This window comes from Trachemys scripta, chromosome 1 (assembly GCF_013100865.1).
Source record: "Trachemys scripta elegans isolate TJP31775 chromosome 1, CAS_Tse_1.0, whole genome shotgun sequence".
In the NCBI taxonomy this organism is placed as follows: Eukaryota; Metazoa; Chordata; order Testudines; family Emydidae; genus Trachemys; species Trachemys scripta.
In genome coordinates, this window is record NC_048298.1 from 195117848 (window position 1) to 195140835 (window position 22988).

Below are 22988 nucleotides of genomic sequence, written 5' to 3' on the forward strand. Positions count from 1 at the left end.
ATACAATTAAGTCCAGATACTTTGGGCCAAGAATGTTCTTTGGGGACCATGCCTGCGCCCTGAGTATTCCTGTGCCTCTGAGGGCCAAAAGGGCAGGGCGACCCTACCCTTCATTTCCTTCTCCCTTCCTCTGGGTATGGGTTGGAACTTGCAGTGTCCAAGCTTCTTAGCTCATTATGTGGCCTATTCTTTGTCAGGTAAATAGTTCTGGATAGTTAGGTACTTAGTAGTTAGTTAGTTAGTGTTATTGTTACAGATTTTTTATAGTAATTCCTTTCTTCCTTTTAGAAGGAAATTCACTTTTTTGTTTTCCCATGAGTTAGCTCTGGAACTGAGATCAGTCATAATGGCTGAGCAGAAATCTCCAGGCTTCAAAAATTCCTCTTCCTGTGAGGCTGTAGTGCCTTCCAATGATGGGCACACTAGATGCTTGCTGTGTTTGGGTGAGGTGCACATAACAGAATCATGTACCACGTGTAAATCAGTTTCTATGAGAACCCAAAGAGGTAGAGAATCTCCTCTGAAAATATTCTTCCTGGAGAGGTCAGTGCATCCCTTTCCAAACCCCGAGACACCTGGAGTAGCAGTTTCTTAATACTTACCATCTAAAAGTGCTCTGGCTGTCTCCTTAACTCCTGAAGTCAAAGTGGGAGCAGAAGCAGCCAAACTAGGGAATGCTGCACTGGGGGTGGGAGAAAATGGGGCCTCATGGGCCATCTCTCACCCCAGCATCTCCTTGAACCCTGAACTGTGCAGGGGAGACTTCCCCCTACTCTGGACGTACTAGGACCCAGGTGGTGCCTCCCCTCTTCCTTTGCCATGTGGCCTAGCTGGCCAGAGTCTCCAGCTGGCTGGAGTAGAAATGGCCAAAACAGGGACCTCTGGACATTCAGAGAATTTTCTACAGTTTTAACTGGACTTTCTCTGCCCTGTGTTTGATTGGCTGTTCGTTCCAACACACCCCTCTCCCTCCCTCCCATTTTTTTCACCTCAGCTTCACTCCACACCTGCCCCTCTTACCCTGTCTCCCTCATGCCCTGCCCTTCAGTGTCCCCTCTCCATTCTCTTTTCTTTCCATTTAACCAATCCCTTTCTAAGTAAATCTACACCCTAACACCACCACAAAAAGTTAAAAACTTGTGGAATTAGTTTGTTAGGTGCTATCACACTTTTCACTCTGCTGTTGTTAGAGACTCCTCACACCCTCTGTCTGTCTTGTCTATTTAGACTGTAAGCTCTTTGGGGCTAGGACCACTTACTACTCTGGGTTTGTACAGTGTCTTGCAAAGAGGGGTCCATTCTTTGTTGGCCGTTAGACACTTCAATGTCGTATTTATTTATTTATAATTTTTTTTAAAATATATGGAGATATCCTATCTCCTAGAACTGGAAGGGACCTTGAAAGGTCATTGAGTCCAGCCCCCTGCCTTCACTAGCAGGACCAAGTACTGATTTTGCCCCAGATCCCTAAGTGGCCCCCTCAAGGATTGAACTCACAACCCTGGGTTTAGCAGGCCAATGCTCAAACCATTGAGCTATCCCTCCCCCCCCCATTTATTACTGTAGCACCTAGGAACCTCCTTCATAGACCAAGACCTGATTGTGATAGTCACTGTTCAAAATAAACATGATTAATAATAGCAGCTGCTCCTAAAGATCCATCTTTGTAGTTTGGTAAAATCTCAGGGTACAGAGGAAGGAAAGAGCACTGGACCCACAAAGGAAAGAGATCTCTGTCCTCTTCCTCAAGGAATTATAAATCCTCTCAAACTTCAGAAGAAAAGACACCCAGTCCGGCACCGTTCACTGTGCCTCCCTTGGTAACGCTTAAATCTCTCAGTACAGAGCTCTCAGCATTGAGGCCCTCATGTCTCTCATACTAATAACCCTGGCACTATGACCATCTACTCACCTGTCTTTGAAACCAACATAATTAGTATCGAAATCCTATATAGCATTGAAAGACCTACTGGTCTCTTCAGTGCTGGACTCTCCACTATTAGCAGTGATGGAACTGCCTCCTCCAGCACCGACTGCTGCTCTGACACTGGTACCAGGTACATTAGTGGTACCAACCAGGGCACAGACTAAAGGTGCTCCTAGCACACCAGCTGCTACAGCTCCTCCTCTCCAGGAGGACTATATATTCTCCTCCTCGGGCTCTGCAGGCAGTAGGGAGGTTGGCCCAGTTTGTTCCCCGGGGTCTAGATATTCAGGCAGCATACCACGGAGAGGGAGTCAAGGGTTGATTTCTATTACCCTCACATAGAAGCTCAAAGAGGGATAGAATTCTCTGGTATCCTCTCCCTTGGCCACCTGTGTCTTGTGCTTAACAGTACTTTTATCTGTATTGGGCTGTGAGAGGAAAGCATCAGGCTAGAAGGCCAGTCTCTGCCTCCCAATCCAGGATTAGATCCCCTTCTTCACCTCCACCAACCCAATCTGCTCCACTCCCAGCTGAACAGACATTCATGGTTCCCGGTGAGGAATCCCAAGCAGAAGCCATCCTAACCCAGTTTCACATGTCCTCATCATCCCAGCATGAAACTGTTGTCCCTGAGTCATTTACCTCAACCCTAGAGGGCTATGAGTTGTTCCAGGACTTGTTATGCAGAATAGCTGACACGCTGGAGATTCCAGCTGAAGCAGTACAGGAAAAATCGCAGAAGCTTCTGGATATCCTACACAGGTCCATACTTGGATCTCTTGCAGTGCCCATCAAAGATGGACTTCTAGAATCAGCTAAATCGCTCTGGCAGACACCTGCCTCTTTGGTATGAGCATCAAAGAGCTCAGATCATCATTGCCACCTAGTATCTTCCCAGGGTATTGAGCAATTTTATACACGGCTGGCATTATGGGTGGTTCTTGTGGTGAATGAGAGAGATCACGTGGAAGGCAACACAAAGCAACATCAAAAGACAAGGAACCCAAATAATAGATTTATTTGGATGAGGAAAATTACTCGACATCGAGCCTGCAAATGAATCATTAACTACCAAGTCTGGTTGGCAAAATACAATTATCTGAAGTGGGATTACATGGCTAAATGTGTAGGCAGGCTTTTTTAAGACAGTAGGGAAGAATTTAAGTTGCTCGTTGCTGAAGGTGAGGTGGTTATGCATATCACTCCAAGCAGCCTGTGATGCTGCTGGTATAGATTCTAGATCTATGGTAACCTCATTTATATAAGTTTCAGAGGGGTAGCTGTGTTAGTCTGTATCATCAAAAACAACGAGGAGTCCTCATGGTCCCTTAGAGACTAACAAATTTGTTTGGGCATACGCATGCATCTGATGAAGTGGGTTATAGCCCAAATACATTTGTTAGTCTCTAAGGGCCACAAGGACTCCTCGTTGCTTTTCATTTCTAGAAGGGATCCTCATGTCTCTGCTCTTTAGGGATCTCTAACGAAATTCAAATAACAATGGAGGATCTCCCATTCAAGGGATGCGAACTCCTCAGTGCTAAAGCAGATGAGGCCTTACACTCTCTAAAGGACTGACATACTACACTGAGATCCTTAGTGGTTCTATACTCCTGCACCATTGCATTTATCCTGAGTGTTCTCAGGACGTTCAGGCAAGATGCAGCCAGTATGATCATAGTTTCAGCATGGCCAGGACAATTCCGGTACTTTACGCCTAAAGAATCTCTCCATCCAACCTCCAATTCAATTGCCTCTCCAGCCAGATGTAATATTTCAGGCACTATGAGATTCTCCATCTGGATCCACATTCCCTGCACCTTAGGGCATGGGTGCTGGCTAGCTGACCTGAGTGGAAAGATCCTATTACCCTGAAGTACAAAACATCCTAATCTGCAGTAGAAAAGATTCTACAAGGCATACTTATGCTGTTAAATGGAAGAGATTCATAATCTGGGTGCAGCATCAGTTATCTCCATCCCTGGAACAGATTCCAGACATACTGGACTACTTTCTATCTTTAAAGGACTCTGGACTGTCAGTGAGTTCCCAGAGGGTTCACCTAGCAGCCATCTCAGTTTTTCACCCTCCACTTCAGTGATATTTTACATTTCCACACCCTACGGTAGCTAGGTTTATATATCCCCCCAGTCAGAGAACCTCTCCCTCCTCGGGATCTAAATATTGGACTGATTGGGGCTAATGGCCCCACCTTTTGAGCCAATGGCCATATGTTCTTTCTTTCCACTTTTTATTAAAACAGCTTTTCTGTGGCAGTAACACTGGCCCGAAGGGTTGAGGAGATACAAGCACTTGATGGCAAGGCCCCCTATAAAGACAGGGTGTCAGTAAGACCTCACCCTAAATTGTTACGGAAAGTGGTCTCTGTCTTTCACTTAAGTCAGGTCATCCGTCTACCTGTTCCGCCCCTTCCTCCCCCCAAAATTCACATTCAGATAAAGGTGAGGTGAAATGAACTTTACAGAAGTTCTTAGTCCTATCTACATAGAAGGAGAGCACGCTAAGTCATTCAGGATATCCCCAAGATTATTGATATTTTATGTAGACAGGGTTAAAGGACAAGCCCTTTCAACACAGATGTTCTAACTGGATTTCCGCTTGTATCAAGTGATGTGATGAATTAGCTAACATATTCTCATAGGTGGGTCTACATCTCAGTCTACCAGAGCACAAACAACCTCTGTTGCTTCTTTGATAAATGTTCCCATACTTGGAGATACTAAGGTAGCTACTTTGGGCTCAATACACACATTCACCCAGCATTACTCCATAGTGGAAGCATCAAGATCTGATGCTAATTTTGGTAGGACTGTCCTACAATCATTGGTTAGACTCCTAGCATCCACCTCCTGTATCCTAGGTCATTGCTTGTGAGTTACCAACAGTGAAATGTTTATGGACAAGCTCTCAGAGAAGAAGAAATGGCTACTTGTACTTTACAGTAATTGGTTCTTCAAGATGTGTTGTCCATATATGTTCCATGACCTGCCACTGCCCCTCCCCCCTGGAGTAGAGGCAAAAATTGAGTGTAGAAAGGCGCTTCACCTGTGTTCCATAGCTTTTAGCTTTCATACTTTTACTGTTCCATCCTACGTATTAGATCTATAACTAGTTATAATGGAACTGTCTATAGAAACAGTTGCTTCCATATATGTTCTATCAATAGAGAGAAGATGCTGGTACAAATCCCTCAGGGTGGAACAATATATCAGTGTCTTTCCATTCCCTTGGATTCTGCTTATTTTAGATAGTATGCAATGCATAATGCATACACAAACCCTTTATCCATATTGATGCTTCCAGTTGCTGCTGTTATTGTTTATTCCTTATTTTATTATTAAATATTTGTGTATAGTGCTATAGTCATGTATGGCAATTCACATAGCAAATAAAGACATGATGTCCACTTCAGCCAGCTAAATTGACACGAGATGACACTGGAAAGAGAACAACAAGCAAGGGAAATGCAGGAAAGAAGAAATACACAGAATAAAGTTAAGGGTTTGTTTGGGTACTACATTACCTATTGTAGTAGTTCCTGGGTGGTCTTTTTTGTTTTGTTAATTACCTTTAAAAATTGTTTTAATGGAATTTGTGGATTGTTGTTTGAGGGATTGTGAAAAGCAGTGGGTTTTGAGAAGATATATAGTAAGGGAGATTGCTTGGCCTACCAGACCAGCGAGACCATTTCAGGCTCGGAAGCCAGCACTCAGGAGAGCACAGGCACTTGTGCGAGAAGGGAACAAAAGGGGATCAGTCATTGGCAGAGAGAGAGAGAGAGAGAGTCAGCATAAAGGTAGTAGCTCAAATCGAGTGGATGAGGTTACCCAGGCATAAAGTTCAGAGGAAGAAGAGGAGGGGGCCAAAAGACAGAATTTGGGAGTAAAAAGGAGGTGGCACCTCCAGAGGAGATACTGGAGGGAGCACTCCAAATCAAGTTTCTGATAGTCAAATAAAAGTACATGAGTTCAGAAAGGCGAAGTAGAAGAGAGTTAAGGAGGATGATATGGTCAACAGTGTTGAAGGTAGTAGAAACGTCAAGCAGGGTGAGCCTGGAGAGGTCAAGGAGGATGAGACTGAAGAAGAGAGATTTGGACTTGGCCAAGAAAAGCTCATTGGAGACTGACTCAGTGAGAAAAGTCTCTGTGGAACAGAGGAGTGAAAGGAAGTACAAGCAGCTAGGATGTGAAAGGGGTTAGGGAGACAGGGTAGCAGTTGGAAAGGTGGGAGAAACTGAGGAAGATTTATTTTTCAAGATGCAGAGAAGTAGGTATGTTTGAAGGCCGAGAAAAAGGAGCTAGCTGAGAGAATCAAGATTAAGAATGAGAGAGGAGGGGTTGCGGAGGTCACAGATGGGAGGGTACAAGGGATAAGGGCAAAGGGACAGGGATTGGAGGAGGAGAGTGGGAGGGATACTTTGGCATAGGGAGCGAGATGGGACTGGAATGGGTCTAAGTAGGGGGAAATAATAATGACCTCAGACCAGATGGGAGTCAGGCAGTAACAGTAAATTGTTTTTTTTTTTTTTTTTTTTTTTTTTTAAATGATCATCCCTCTTTTACTCAGATTCAAAATGCTTATGATTCCTATTTTAATTTTAGAAATTGATGTTAATAGGCAAATTAAACTATTTGGAGTTGCAAAACGAACACTACAACCTTAACATTGTTCTCATTTTTCTCAGTACAGCATCCTGAAAATCACAGGGGGAGAAGCAACTCATTATTAATATTTTGCAAATTACATTAGAAATTTAAATTTTTGAACATTTTGAAGCTTCTGTTGAAAAGGGGAGCAAAATCTGAGACCTATGGCTCCCCATATAGGAGACTATAACCCATTTTTCACCTTGTGTTAATACTAATCTAGCAGCTGTACAAACACTTGCAAGGACTGATCTGATCTCAGTGGAAGACTTTTTTGTTGGTGTTTATTTTGAGTCTGCTTCTTGTAGATTTCCGTTGAAATTGCTCATCTGATCTCAACCTAAGGTCCTTAACCTAGCAGTGTTCCTTATTGTTATTTTAATTTTTATTTGCAATACTAGAAAAGTGTTATTTTTAAACATTAGAAAAATACATGAAGGTAAATTTCTAATTTAAACACACAGAATGAGGGAAGTGCAGTCAGGGCTAAAATTCCAATCTCATGGTGGCCAGTTGTACTTAAGTATTGCATACATCTTCTAAAACTGTATGATCTAAAGTATCATATGTGCTGCTATACCTAGGTGAAAAGGAATGTGTTAAGTTCAGAGTTCCATCCTTAACTTTGAATTTTCCTGCTTTTTTGGATTTAAGCTAGACCCTGATCATTACCTTAATGTATTTTTTTCTATCACTTTTATGATGTTAGTGGAGCAATTAAGTAAGATATCTGATCCAAACTCTTGTTTAATAAGTAGTTGGGTTTCACATTCACTTACAGTTTTGACTATAAATGGCATTTTATTACACTGTCCATCAGCCTTTTATTGGATTTACATCACTACAGAATATGTAAGACATCATAAAAAGTTACAAAAGTATGCTTTTTGGCTTTTGGTTTGAAAGGTTAGATATAAACAGGAAATGAGGCCCAGGCACTACAGAATTGGCGTAGTGCACATTTAACATAGTAACATATCTTGATAAAACATAACACTTGACAAACTGTTTTCTAGAACTTGGTAAATGTGATGCAGATTTGCTGGGCATTGCAAAACTATAGTAAATAAATTCAAAAGAAAGCCTATTCCTTCTAGTATTTTACATGCTAGTCACTTTAGCTTTACAAACAATGGTACCCATTCTGCCCTACTTGCACTTGTACTTGGCACTTAAATGTCATTTACATTTTAAAATCCCCCTATAGTATAAATCACACACAGTGCCCTTCAACCACATGCTCAGTTCCCATGAGGTGAATGAAATCATTATATATGAAAATAAAATTACCACGAGGACATCAAGTTTACAAAGGAAAACTGATCAGAACTAAGTTGCATTGGAAGAGCTATCTGGGAAAGCTAGAGCTATGTTTTTCACATTCATAAGCTCTTAAAAAGAAGTTGGAATAATGGTAAACCAAAAATTCACTATATAGGACTAGGACTTTCTCCTTATCCAAAGCTGTATTTGGCTGTAGCTGTTCAAGTGCAACTGCTTGTGTTGTATCCCTCCCAAGGATCCCAGTGCTGATGTCTGGGTTGTGGAAACCATGAGAAGAGGCAAACTTCTGTCACATTTTCATGAAAAAAGGAAGGTGTTTGGCAGGCATTAAAAGGATCACATGTCATGGAATGTGCACAGTGTAATTGTTGCTGTGGGCACTGATCTAGATGGCCCTTTTCAGGAATGAGGGGGGGAGAGTCTGGGAGATGAAACTTGAAGATGAAAACTAATATTTAAAAACAAAATAGCAAAGTACAGCTAATTATTTACAATTCTGTTCCTCCAGGGATACTTGGTGGGAAGTTCCTGGAAAGAAGTCGTATTAAGAAGCCTGGGCAGGAGCTCTTTAAGAGTGAGATATCTGAGTACTTCAAAGCTCAGGATCTGTTTGTTGGAGCCAAAGTTTGTTTCCATGGTCACAACTTTCTTTTGGTGGATGCTGATGAGTATGCTTTCAACTATATGGAGAAGCATGCAGATGAGGTGAATTGGGCTTTTGCTATTTAATTTTGCCTTTCAGGACTGTGCATTGAGTATCTTATCTATATAATTTTCTCAGAACCAAGTTTACCATATTTCTTCATACTAAAATGTATACTGAACTATCATTATTTAATTATTTATCTTAACAATTTGATAATTTCACTACCCCCCTCTCTGTGTGTGTATATATACACCTCTAGCCCGATATAACGCTGTCCTCAGGAGCCAAAAAATCTTACCACGTTATAGGTGAAACCGCGTTATATTGAACTTGCTTTGATCCGCCGGAGTGCGCAGCCCCACCCCTCCGGAGCACTGCTTTACTGCATTATATCTGAATTCGTGTGATATCAGGTTGCGTTATATCGGGGTAGAGATGTATATAATCTCTGATCATGTGCTTCGTCACAAATATCACATATTCCCTTCACAGCTGGGGATTCAAGCTCTCAGTTGCATTGAGTTTCATGATCTGCTGACACTGGCATCCTTTTCAGAAAGGAAAGCAACAATTAGCAGAGGGAGGGGAAAAACTGATGACACATACTTTTATTGTGCCAGTTAATTTATACATGGTCCTGGTAACCGAGTCGATGTTAACCAAAGCCACACAGGTATCTCATAGTTGTTCTGGCTGCATCTTCCCACAGCAGTTGTCACATGAGGCACTGGCAGAAACAGTAACTTGGAGGAGAAGATAAAAACAAGCTGCTATAAAGAATTGCAGAGTATTATGGGTGGACTACTGGTCTGGGTATGTTGTGCAGAAGCATACACTTAGGGAGATTCTGATGAAATAATTATAACTGTAGGTGTACATATTTGGGAAGTCTTTTCTCTGAAGTGTTGAAAATATTATTCTGAAATTATTTTAAAATGCATTTGAAGAATATGTGAAATCAGGAACTCCTGAGTTCTAACCCCTGCTCTGCCATACTCACCTTGAGCAACTTGCTTAGGGCCAGATTGTGCCCTGAGGCACAGTTCTGTGCAGAGTATAAGTTGCATTGCTTGTGGTGGATCACCAGAAGGAAATGTGTCTCAGACTCAGTGTGTCTGAGTCATAATTTCTCCAAAGCTGTCCTTTCCCACAGTGGCAGCTGGGGAAGGGCAAAGAATACACTGAATCAGTCCTTAACAAGAAAGGGGATTGCCCTCCAGCCCTGTGTCCTGCCATCTTGTGGGTGGCTGGGTGGGTGGAGGTGTGCGGGGGCAGTGTTACTCTAGTCAGGTCTTTACCTATTCCCTGACCACCTGCTCACTGAAAGGGAAGGGGGGCAAGAAGCAGCCATTCAAGGACTCTGCTGTGCTGAAGTCCCAGATCCCAGGGGTGGGTAGGCCTAACGCTGTTTCATGTGGGAGGGTGGAAATCCTTATTCCACTACCCAGTCGTGGTAGAGTGTAGACAGTCTAGCCCTTAATGCCTTTGGGCCCCATGCACTACTCATCTGAGTGAGACAAACAGGTTTTCAGCCTCTGTTTCTTTGTAAAATAAGGATACTAACATTGTCTACTTCACTCGGTGAAGTAAGGATTATTTGTTTGTAGAGTGCTTGTTGATATAAAGTGTTTTAACTGTTATGTATTAATAAAAAGATAAAGCTATATACACCTCTTATTCCCTGCAATTTGTTTGTACTCCTAGTATCATAACCAAACCATGCTCCAAAATATACAGTGCACCATTAAACTACAAATGTTCTTTGGAGCTGCTGTTTGCATTTGATTAATCCCTAAGCAAATAAATGAGATCCTAGTTTTTCAGACTAAGTGAATGCATATATCAGCATTCCAATTGGCAGAATGTGAACAAAAAACATTGAGAAAACAGTCCTTTAAAAATGAGTTTTGAAAACTATTATTCTTGCAGATAAGATTTCAAAACAGATGGTGAGAATAAGTTTTACTGTTGTATTGTTGCCTAGGTGATTTATGCATAGTATCTGAATACTGAATATTAGGATTAAGTATACTAATTCGTCACAATGGTCCAGGGAGTCATGTACTTCACTTACCTGAGCAAATGTAAGGAACTTCAATAAAAGTTGGAGATAAACAGATGAAAAATAAATACATTCTAGAGGAAGAGAGTTTTAAGATTATTCTTAATCCTTTTATTTTTAAATTCAATATTTCTTTAACCTTTAGTTCTCTGTTTCCTTCCTTTGCCTTGATCACTTTCCTCATCAGTGTCTGTTTTTAGAGCTGCTCAAAAAAGTTCCAACTGACCATTTCTCCATTACAAAATGCCATTATGCCAAAACAGAAACTTTCTGCAGAAATGTGTTTATTTTTGATGCAATGTTGTTTAGATTTAAAAAAAAAAAAAGGCATTTTGATAAAGTTCCATTTCTATATTTTTGGAACAGAGTATTTTAATTTTGAAATTTATTTCATTTTTATATTATAAAAAAATGTAAAAAGTCATAATCAAAGGAAACATTTTGATTGATCCAAAATGAATTATTTTCAAAAATATCATTTTGTGGGAAATTTTGAAATTGTTTGGTTTTGTTCTGATTTGGAATGAAACCAAAGTTAGAAACTGAGGAATTTCCCACAAATTAGAAATTCCAGTTCCCACACAGCTCTACATATTTTAGCCAAGTTGAAGAGACTAGATCAAAGCACATTAAGGAACTGTTAATGAGTGTCAGCAAGGTACACATGGATAGTTAGCCTGCCATGCACTAGTGCAGGGTAGATTCACACTCCAGCTTGCTGCAAAGTAAGTGTTCATGTAGACAAGTCCTAAGTGACAAAGTGTGCATGTCCTGTCTAGCAGGTAGGTTAATTCGAACTGGTGATTATTAATTACACTAAGGCCCCTTTGCGCTGCTCAGGAAATGTTATTAGGGTCTTAAGGTACACCCACCTTTAGGGCTCTTAACACAACCAGAGTTATGTAAAGATGCCTAAGAGATGCTGGGCCTGACTCGCGGTTATGTTAAGTGTAACTAAGAGTCAGGCCTAGGGTTACCATATTTCAACAATCAAAAAAGAGGATGGGAGGAGCCCCGCCCCCGTCCTGTACTAGCCCCGCCCCGTCCTGTCCTAGCCCCGCCCCTGCCCCTTCCACTCCCTCCCACTTCCTGCCCCCTCAGAACTCCCAACCCTCCCCCCCACTCCTTGTCCCCTGACTGCCCCCCAGGACTCCACCCCCTCCCGACCCCCCCCCCGCTCCTTGTCCCCTGACTGCCCCCTCCTGGGACCCCTGCTCCTAACTGCCCTCCAGAACCCCACACCCTACCTAAGCCTCCCTGTGCCTTGTCCCCTAACTGCCCCCTCCTGAGACTCCCCCCACCTGTACCCGGACTGCCCAAAACCTTACACCCCCAACCCCCAGACAGCCCCCCCCCCGAACTCCTGACCCATCCAACCCTCCCCCCTGCTCCCTGTCTCTTGACTAGCCACCCACCCCAGAACCTCCCTGCCACTTCTCTGGCCCCCGGCCCCCTTACTGTGCTGCAGAGCAGCGCGCTCGACAGCGAGGGAGGGGAGCAGGCTCGGAGCTCCAGACGGCGAAGGGCCGGCGATCTGAGAATGCAGGGAGGGAGGAGGAGGGAGGGAGAGGAGGGGAGTGGTGTCAAGTTTCAGGAGAGAGGAGGGGGGAAGTGATGGAAGGGCTCGGGCTCTGGCTGTCGGAGCCCTGGCTGCTTTGTAAGCCGCGCACACGTTCTGTATGGGGGGCGGGGGAAGTCCAGACATTGACAAATTCCCCCCGGACACTATTTTTAACTCGAAAAAGCCGGACATGTCCGGGGGAATCCGAACGAATGGTAACCCTAGTCAGGCCCAACCTCTCTTATGGTTAGATCCTTAATTGCCAGCCTTATCCAATTTCAATATTTGCTACTCAAAACAACATTGTGTATCGAATGGGAGAAAAGTGTTTTCAGTTTGTTTCATTATACTGTATGTTCTGCAGCAGAGCATGTCTGACTTTCTAGAACTTGATTCAGCATCTGTTAAATGACTCTTTATTCCAAAAAATAAAAATCAAAGTTTTATTCTTGTTGACTACACACTTTTAAGAGTATCAAGCAAATTATGTACAGGGTTTTAACATAGCAAAGCTGAATACTGGATTTGAAGCTTAAGTGCTCAAGTTTAATTGGAATGGCCCAATCGGGAAGAATGCCACTTGTTGAAATAAATGTTCATCTTATGTTCTGGGAAAAATTGGTTCCTAATAATACAATCTCTGCTGAACCCAGTGTGAATGACAAGTTTATATGACTGAGCATATGCATTGGAACTGTAGTGAGCTGTTCACCAAAGCGAAGGATGAAAAGATTTATTTTAAATTGATCATATGTATTAAATGAGGATTAAGTGGGATGCAGCAGTGGACAGTGAGGGCAAAAATAATTTTTAAACTTACGCTTTAAAAATGTACCTCTACCTGCTTTGATGTTGCATTGAAGCAAGACTGGGCATCGTTTTCAGTAATTAAAATTTAAGCTTTCTGAAGGTATAACAGATAAGTACATTTATTGAGCTTTTAACATTTTCAGTAAAAAGCAAATTCTCATAGTTGGCTTTTTCTCAAACTCACATAGAAAGTGCTGTGATATGTACTGCACATTTGAGATGAGACAATGAGGATGATAATATTTAGTAATTATACAGTGCCTTACATGTCCATAACACTGTGCATACATTAACTAAGTAATGCCTTTCTGAGTGTAATATGTATTTTCTGTTCTCCCCCCTCCATTAAGTTCCCAATGGCCAATATCAGCCTCATCCTGAACAAACTGAAGGCTATAGGAGAACCTAGTTCCAGAGAGATCAAGCAGATTTTTGCAGCCACTGACCCTGACCACACCATGGTGATTGAATATAACCCTTTCCGGTAAGAACGAGGGATTCACAGTTTTAACGTTTCCTTAGGGTGATTTTCAGGAAATGTACAGAGCATTGCTGTTTCTTGAAGCTCTTTGCACAGTTGTGTGTTAAGTGATAGATGGCTTGTATTTGATTTCCACTAGTTTTAGGACTTTGTGTGAAATGCAATACAAAGGAAGGTTTTCAGGTGAATTTAAAGAAAAGGAAGTGATTCTGGCTTAGAACGAGATAATGTTTTGAATAGCTTGGACAGCACAAATGAATATGGCTGTTCTCTGTGGAGTTAGCCGTGCAGCCACAGGAGAATAAGATCAGAACTGCACAGGCAGGGGAGCAGGTGAACGTATGGGCAGACAGGTAGGGTCAGCCAAGTCAGCTGGAAGTTCTGAAAAGCAGGAAGACAATTTTGAGTTGAATTCAGAGATGGATAGGAAACAATAACAGAGAATGGGGTTAATTGAGTCCTGATTCTTTGAGCAAGATGATAGCCTGGTTACTGAATCCAGGCCCCTTGAAGTATAGGAAACAAACTAGGAAGATCTTAAAAGAGGGGAATGTAGTAGTTCACTCAGGCAATGATTAAAGCATGAATAAGTATTTGAGCAGAGGCTGGGTTAATGGAAGTCTGGATTCTGGCAATGATCCATAGGTGGTAATGAACAAATTTATAGGCAAGTTATATATGGAAGGGGAAATTAAATTCAGGATCAAGGCCAGCTTCAAGATTTCTGGCTTTGGGGTAAAGGAGGGGTCTGAGCTAAGGAGAGTGGTAGTAAAGTCAAAGCTGTGGGACAGAGAAGATTGTTTTACTTCGGACTTCAGTTTTTGAAACTTTTAGTACCCTGTTTCCCCGAAAATAAGACATCCTCCGAAAATAAGGCCTACTTACAGTTTTGCCTCTCGTTGTAATATAAGGCATTCCCCCGATAATAAGACCTCCCCGATAATAAGGCATCCACCGATAATAAGGCATTTTTCATTTCTGAAAAATAAGACATCCCCTGAAAATAAGACCTAGCGCATCTTTGGGAGCAAAAATTAATATAAGACACTGTCTTATTTTCGGGGAAACAGGGTAGTAGTATATTATGATATAATCAGGAGCTTCAGAAATAAGTTGAGTAGGTAAATGGGAAATAAAGAAATGTACCATGGGATGTCATCCATATGGAAATGTGAGCTCAGATAGAAACTACTGATGAAATATATTAGAAGAAATATAGGTGAGAAGAAAAGGGCCAAAGACAGGTCTTTGTAACACTTTATAGTAGAAGTATCAACGAAAGAAAGAAACCCCATCTTCAGTAATGAAAAATGAGTAGCTAGAGAGGTAAGAGTCATACCAGGAGAAGTCAGTGCCACTGGCACCTTCTTTTTGCTCAAGGTACTCAAGGATCAGTGTTAGAAGTTTTATTGAGATCAAATAGGTGTTAGTCCATGATCAAAGTCAAGATATTAGACCATTAAATGCATTGAGATGGTTAGTCTTACTACTACAGTAAGAAAGGGCAAAACACCAAGTTGATGATGATATGTTGAGAAACCTTACTATTTGAGTAAGGAGTTTATTTCACATGCCCAGTAATCTGTTTAAAAACCAAATAACTTGATCATTAAATATTTGCTTTGATCCAAATTATTAACTAATTATCTGAAGTATTTTGTTGTTCTCTGCCATGCATTAATAAGGTGTCAAAGTCTCTAGCACTTGTATTACCAAATTGGAGTGGCAGACTTGAGAAGGACTGACTGCACTTATGTATAGTGGGAAAAGTCTTTATTTTGGGAGGTGTAGCTTTTGTTACATGTAAGCTTGCTATGTATTCTTTGAAGCCCGAATTCTGCGCAGCTGTGAACAGCCTGTGTGCTAAGCCGTGTGCAGGGCAGTGTGAGAGGGGTGTGGAATGAGATGAATTCTCTCCCTAAGGCTGTGGAGCCAATCTGTGGTCTACTCTTTAAACAAGTGAGGTTCTTACCCACGAAAGCTTATGCTCCCAATACTTCTGTTAGTCTCAAAGGTGTCACAGGACCCTCTGTTGCTCTTTAAACAGCGTGGCTTCAATAGCCTCCTCCACGAATGTGAGAGGAGAGGAGGACTCACAAAGCAGTAGATCTTCTAGCCTCATCTCTCACATGGATCACCACAGGCCTACCTCTTCATATCTCATGTGTGCTGAGGTTCAGTGCTCCTGTAGGGATGAGCTGTATCTCATAAGGTGTGCCCATCACCTGCAACTGCAGGCCTTCTGAACCCCCTTGTGGAGTGGAATCCCACCAATTCTGACAGGGGAGTATCCACAGATTTGAAATATCTTAACCATGTCTTCCTGATCCATTTTGCAATATATGCATTACTATAGAACTGCCTGGAAATATTTCCACCATTCGGGGGGGAAATATTTTTATGCCAAAGCAAACAGAAAACCTCTCTGCTTCTATAAAAAGTCAATTTTGTTGAGGAAACATGTGTCTTTTATTTTCTCATATGTTACTATTGCTTTTAATCTTTCACAGCATTTCACACTTAGAGGCCTTTACAAAATGCATATTTTTAATGCATGTACACACCTGCATGACAGCTTGAAGCTGTAAGGGACACTTAAGGTTATGCTCCAGTACTACAATCTTCCTGACTTGTCTTAGAATGAGACAAGAATTTCACTATGCTCTGAAGTTTACAGTTCAAATATACTCCTGTCTGCCTAGTTAATGAGTCAAAATAGCTTTCTCCATAATGCACAGATCCTCTCTTGTGTAATTTTCCTCAAGTTACACTGAGAAAATACACCCTTAGATATGATGCAGTGAAGCAGAATTATAATTATAGCATTTATTTATTCTGTTTACAAACCCCAAATCACACAGCATAGAAAACCGGAAATATATAAATAGAATATGCAGAAAGTATCTGCAGAGGTATTGTTCATGCTATTGAGAAGCTTTGTTAAAGAGACCAGGACAGTGATAGTGACTATGAAATGCTAAGGGAGATTAGAGAGGCTACCAAAATAAAGAACTCAATAGTAGTGGGGGATTTCAGTTATCCCCATGTTGACTGGGTTCATGTCACCTCAGGATGAAATGCAGAGACAAAATTTCTCAATCCTTTAAATGACTGCTTCTTGGAGTAGCTGGTACAGTAACCCACAAGGGGAGAGGCAATTCTCTATTTAGTCCTGAGTGGAGCGCAGGATCTGGTCCAAGAGGTAACTATAACAGGACTGCTTGGAAATAGTGATCAGAATATAATAACATTTAACATTCCTGTGGTGGGAAGAACACCTCAGCAGCCCAACACTGTGGCATTTAATTTCAGAAAGGGGAACTATGCAAAAATGAGGAGGTTAGTTAAACAGAAATTAAAAGGTACAGTGACTAGAGTGAAATCCCTGCAAGCTGCATGGACACGTTTCAAAGACACCATAATAGAGGCCCAACTTCAATGTATACCCCAAATTAAAAAACACAGTAAAAGAACTAAAGAAGAGCCACTGTGGCTTAACAACCGTGTAAAAGAAGCAGTGAGAGATAAAAAGGCATCTTTTAAAAAGTGAAAGTCAAATCTTAGTGAGGTAAATAGAAAGGAGCATAAACACTGCCAAATTAAGTGTAAAAATGTAATAAGAAAAGCCAAAAAGGAGTTTGAAGAACAGCTAGCCAAAAACTCAGAAGATACAGTAATAACAAAATGTTTTTTAAGTACATCAGAAGCAGGAAGCCTGCTAACCAACCAGTGGGGCCTCTGGACGATCGAGATACAAAAGGAGCACTTAAAGATGATAAAGTCATTGCGGAGAAACTAAATGAATTCTTTGCTTCAGTCTTCACAGCTGAGGATGTTAGGGAGATTCCCAAACCTGAGCCGTCCTTTGTAGGTGACAAATCTGAGGAATTGTCACAGATTGAAGTGTCACTAGAGGAGGTTTTGGAATTAACTGATAAACTTAACAGTAACAAGTCACCGGGACCAGATGGCATTCACCCAAGAGTTCTGAAAGAACTCAAATGTGAAATTGCGGAACTATTAACCATGGTTTGTAACCTGTCCTTTAAATCAGCTTCTGTACCCAATGACTGGAAGATAGCTAATGTAATGCCAATATTTAAAAAGGGCTCTTGAGATGATCCCGGCAATTACAGACCAGTAAGTCTAAATTCAGTACCGGGCAAATTAGTTGAAACAATAGTAAAGAATAAAATTGTCAGACACATAGAAGAACATAAATTGTTGGGCAAAAGTCAACATGGTTTCTGTAAAGGGAAATCATGTCTTACTAATCTATTAGAGTTCTTTGAAGGGGTCAACAAACATGTGGACAAGGGGATCAAGTGGACATAGTGTACTTAGATTTCCAGAAAGCCTTTGACAAGGTCCCTCTCCAAAGGCTCTTACGTAAATTAAGTTGTCATGGGATAAGAGGGAAGATTCTTTCACGGATTGAGAACTGATTAAAAGACAGGGAACAAAGGTTAGGAATAAATGGTAAATTTTCAGAATGGAGAGGAGTAACTAGTGGTGTTCCCCAAGGGTCAGTCCTTGGACCAATTCTATTCAACTTATTCATAAATGATCTGGAGAAAGGGGTAAACAGTGAGGTGGCAAAGTTTGCAGACAGTACTAAACTGTTCAAGATAGTTAAGACCAAAGCAGACTGTGAAAAACTTCAAAAAGATCTCACAAAACTAAGTGATTGGGCAACAAAATGGCAAATGAAATTTAATGTGGATAAATGTAAAGTAATGCACATTGGAAAAAATAACCCCAACTATACATACAATATGATGGGGGCTAATTTAGCTACAACTAATCAGGAAAGAGATCTTGGAGTCATCGTGGATAGTTCTCTGAAGACATCCATGCAGTGCGCAGTGGCAGTCAAAAAAGCAAACAGGATGTTCGGAATCATTAAAAAAGGGATAGAGAATAAGATGAAGAATATCTTATTGCCCTTCTATAAATCCATGGTACGCCCACATCTTGAATACTGCATATGGATGTGGTCTCCTCATCTCAAAAAAGATATACTGGCATTAGAAGAGGTTCAGAGAAGGGCAACTAAAATTATTAGGGGTTTGGAATGGGTGCCATATGAGGAGTGATTAAAGAGGCTAGGACTTTTCAGCTTGGAAAAAAGGAGACTAAGGGGGATATGATAGAGGTATATAAAATCATGAGTGCTGTGAAAAAAGTGAATAAGGAAAAGTTATTTACTTGTTCCCATAATATAAGAACTAGGGGCCACCAAATAAAATTAATGGGCAGCAGGTTTAAAACAAATAAAAGGAAGTTCTTCTTCACACAGAGCACAGTCAACCTATGGAATATTCTTAGAGCAAAGACCAGTCTGGAAACTTAAACACCCTGTCTTAGTCCTGTCCTGACCTCTGGTTTTCAGAAGGTGATATGCAGGGCAATTCACAGTGAGAGACATAGCAGAATCACATGGGTTTAATGAAGATGCTGCTCTTTCATTTATCTTGTGAAAGTTTTCTTGAGCAGTTAATTATAATTTCTTCTCTGCCCCTCCTAATCTCCGATTGCAATCTGCTTCATTCTTCTAGAATAAAAAAATTAAAAGAAAAGAAAACTAAGTTACAGGGAAAAATTATGAGACAAGGTGGGTGAGGTAACATTTTTTATTGGACCAACTTCTGTTTGGTGGGAGAGACAAGCTTTTGAGCCACACAGAGCTCTGTGTGGCTTGAAAGCTTGTCCCTGTCACCAATAGAATTTGATCTAATAAAAGATGCTACTTCACCTACCTTGTCTCTCTAATTTCCTGGGACCCACACAACTACAACTATACTGCATAGGGAAGATTTGTGTTACTTGACATTGTTTCCTGGCAGGAGAAGTCAATAAAATTCTGAGTTGGAATTTTGGATCTTCAGCACTCTTCAGATCATAGTAACCGTAGGAAGTCTCTTAAATCCCAAAAGAGAAATCGGAGGAAATCTTTGGTGCTTTCATTGTCATTGTCTGAGTTGAGAAAACATATAGAAGGATTTATTTAGATCCTAATCCTGCAAAGACTTAACTGTGGTTGTAAAGTTGTGCATGTGAAAAGACCCACTGAAGTCAGTGTGACTACTCATATGTGCACAAAGCGCTTTAATTTTGATTGGGGCCTCTGAGCATTACCGTAAAACACATAATAACAAGGGCAGGACCAAGCTTTGGTATAGTGTTGTATTTCATACACTCATTTAAAATGCAAATGCTCAGTTTGCCTGTGTCTGGAAATAAGATTTATCTGGAGCCCTGTACACCTTGTCCTCTCCTGATATTCATCTCCAGTCATTGAACATAAAGGGTCTTTCTGTGTTACTTAGTATAAGTCCAGCTCACAGCGAATCAGCTGAATCAAAGCAGATAGTACGTTGTGTTCAGTATCCTTTAGTGAATAGCTCTGAGAATTTAGACTTTACAGGCCCTGGATTGACACTTTTATTTGGGCTGGCTCCCCAAAAAGCAAATCATTTAAAAGAAACAGATACAAAAATCATTACATTTGTGGTAGAGGTGTGTGTGTGGGGGGGGGGGCGCGCATATAGCCGAGAGGACTCACCCCGCTGCGCCTCCTGCTGGTCTCTCAGGGAATTAGCTCAATTTCTAGCCCAGAGCACCCTCTGCAGGCCAGTGATCCACTACCACTTGGCCTCCGTGTCCCTCCGTGGACTCCGGTGCCCTGTTAGCTGGGATGCTGCCCCCTGGCAGTACCCCCACAATTCTGGGTCTCCCCCTCCCAGGGGAACCCTCACCCACTATCCCCACTTCACCTCAGAATATGGCTACTGCTAGTCACCATCTAGCCCCCGCTCACTGGAGCAGACTGCAGTGTACATACCATTCATCACTGGCAAAGGGGGGAGTTTGGACCTGCTGCCTTTGCCCACCCCTGGCTACCCCTCTGTAGCCCCCGTACCTGTCCTGGCCTTTATCAAGGCCTGCAGCCTGGGGGTTCTCTAGGCTGGAGCTCCACAGCTCCTCTCGCCTTTCCCCAGCCCTGCTCCACTCTAGATACCTTTCCTAGCTTCTAAGCAGCCAGGCCCTTCTCCCTCAACAAGCAGAGGGAGACTTTTTGGACACCTGGCTCACAGCCATTTTAAAAAGGCCAGCTGTGGCCTGATTGGGGTGTGGGCCAGCTGCAGCCACTTCCCAGTCAGCCCAGTTTAGCAGCTCCCAGCCACAACCTTCTCCCAGGGCTATTGTAAGCCCTTCAGGGCAGGAGCGGGGTAATCACCCCGCTACAGGGCAGTATGTATTTGTGCTATGAATTAATTGTTGCCTATTAAGGGCTACATTATCAGAGAACAGTGCAAGGTTTAGCCATGAACCATGCTCCTGACATCTCTCTGCCCAGCTCCTTGTTTTTTCATCCCTCTGCCAATCAGCGCTTCTGGGTTGGGGCCAGCTTTCACAGCACTTCCTCTGTGCTGGGGAGTGGAACTTCACACCTCTGCCCCATTTGCATGGCTAGCTCTATCACTCTGTCCTTTTGGCAGTATCCTCGCCTGTTTCCCTATTTTATGTATTTTCTGCGTATGTGATATAAGTCCGGTTGCGTTGCTAGCTCGTAGTTCTACAAATATCTGATCAAGTAGGGTAGAAAGTAGTTTATAATTGATAAGATAAAATAAGATCATGTATAGTAGTTGGACATAGACAGTGATGCAATAAATACTATCTTCAGTATGACTCCAATAAGACAAGGCTGTGTAAAGGTATTTCAGAGATTACAAAGATTTGTATAGTACCAGCATTGTGCTAGGTATTCTGCAGAATGGTAGGAAGAAATGGTCTCTTCCCTAAAGAGTTAAAATGTATGTAATTTCTAAAACAGTTTCTTGAGTAGTGTTGAGTTCATGTTAAACTGTATGGACTTAATATCAGCATCACAAGTTGAGTATATAGTACATCACCTAATTTCACAGAACTCTTAATTACATTGAATACTCAGCTTTTAATTGACTGTTTTGCTTTATTTTTCTATTTAATTTATTTGTTTCTTGCTAACAGAAATTTGATGGTGAATATCACTGGTGGAAAATTGTCAGAACATGAAATTATGACTATTGGACGTCATTACAGCGAGCAAAATGAGTTTGAAATGGACATCAATTTCCTTCTTGCTGTGGCTCAAGAACAGCTAAAGAAAAATAGCGTTGAGAATTTCGGACAACTGTCTGCTACCTTTGTATACAATGACCGTGAAAAGTAAGATTTCTGTATTTAATTCAAGCTAATAATTGACTTTTTTTTTTTTTAGCTGGTTCACGATTTGATAAAATTCTATTTGGAGACCCAGGTTCTGTCTCTCTCTTGCCTAGCATATCATGAATGCATTCAAAGGATCTGGTTTCTGGTAGGAGCCACTTGAGGATGGATGAGAACTAGACTGCTTCTCTGTCCTCTTTTTTTCTTTCTGATTTGCTGATGGAGTCTCCATCATTTCAAATGTATTGAGTAGCCTGTGAAATAGTTATGTTCCTGGCCCTGCCACCATAGAAAAACATTTTTTTAAATATAGGAGGAAAAATAGACATTTAACAAAAAAATAAAAAATCTGGGATTTTTATTGAATTCAAAATAATCACTTACATAAATTGTTTGTCCTTCAGGTTTTGTGGGATCATAGATTTAGAATTAGAAATCTGTAAACGGATACCTTCCACCTGTGAAAGTCCATACATGTGACTTAGCCCTCTTCCCCTGAAGTATTTGTGTGTAAAGTGTCGGTTTTTCCTATTATGCAAAAGTGAAGTTTTGTGAAATACAATTTTCATTTTTACCTTTAGATTTTCAACAAGTTTTATATTTGAAATATACATTTTGCTTCCATGTTGTTAAACCTGTGAAGATAGACAACATGAAGGACATTTTTTCACTTCATTTTATATTTGTGCAGATGTGGGTTGCTGCCCCATGAGAAATGCAGGACTATTTGCAAGTCCTTCAGATTGCCATTGGCTGATGATCTTCTGCGAGCTTTGCTGACCATGTAAGTCAAGACCAGATAAAATGTTGTGTGTGAGTACAAGTCACTTGCACTATAATGTAATGTATGTTTAATGGTAGGTGAGTATTTAACATAAATTGTAGAAATATTTCCTAAGAATTTCAGCAGTTCACACAATTGGGTATGTGCTATGGTGCTGATTCTTTCCGTGCACTTCTTTGAGTCTTCATACTGGTAAACATTTGCAATTAACAAGGAAGAGAATTGCAGCATTTTTGTCATTTTTGGTTGGCAGAAAAAAATCACGTCGGGGGTGAAAGTAAAAATAGGGACTTACAGGTACGGGGCTGGGTTGGGGCCAGCTCTGGCCTCGGGCGGAAGGGGCGGGGATGGGGGGTCAGAGCCAGCCCCGGCCCGCCCTGTACCGGTAAGTGCCTCCCCCGCTGGGGTAGCAGCAGCAGCTGGGGGCTCCGGCAGCAGTTTAAAGGGCCCAGGACTTTTGCTATGAACAAGAAGTTTGCTATGGCCCCGGCCCTTTAAACCATTGCTGGAGCCCCCGGCTGCTGCTGCTACCCCAGGGCTCCGGGGGCTATT

The 22988-nt window shown here is 41.6% G+C and overlaps 1 protein-coding gene across 1 annotated transcript in view; it reads left to right on the plus strand.

The window, feature by feature from the left end:
- Nucleotides 1–22988, plus strand: part of EFHC2 (EF-hand domain containing 2) — a 90977-nt gene that overhangs the window by 57543 nt on the left and 10446 nt on the right. Inside the window, exons 10-13 of the mRNA XM_034754024.1 lie at nt 8387–8583; nt 13308–13441; nt 21455–21652; nt 22344–22436. Coding sequence (XP_034609915.1) covers nt 8387–8583; nt 13308–13441; nt 21455–21652; nt 22344–22436 — 622 coding nt within the window. The remainder of the gene's footprint in view (nt 1–8386; nt 8584–13307; nt 13442–21454; nt 21653–22343; nt 22437–22988) is intronic.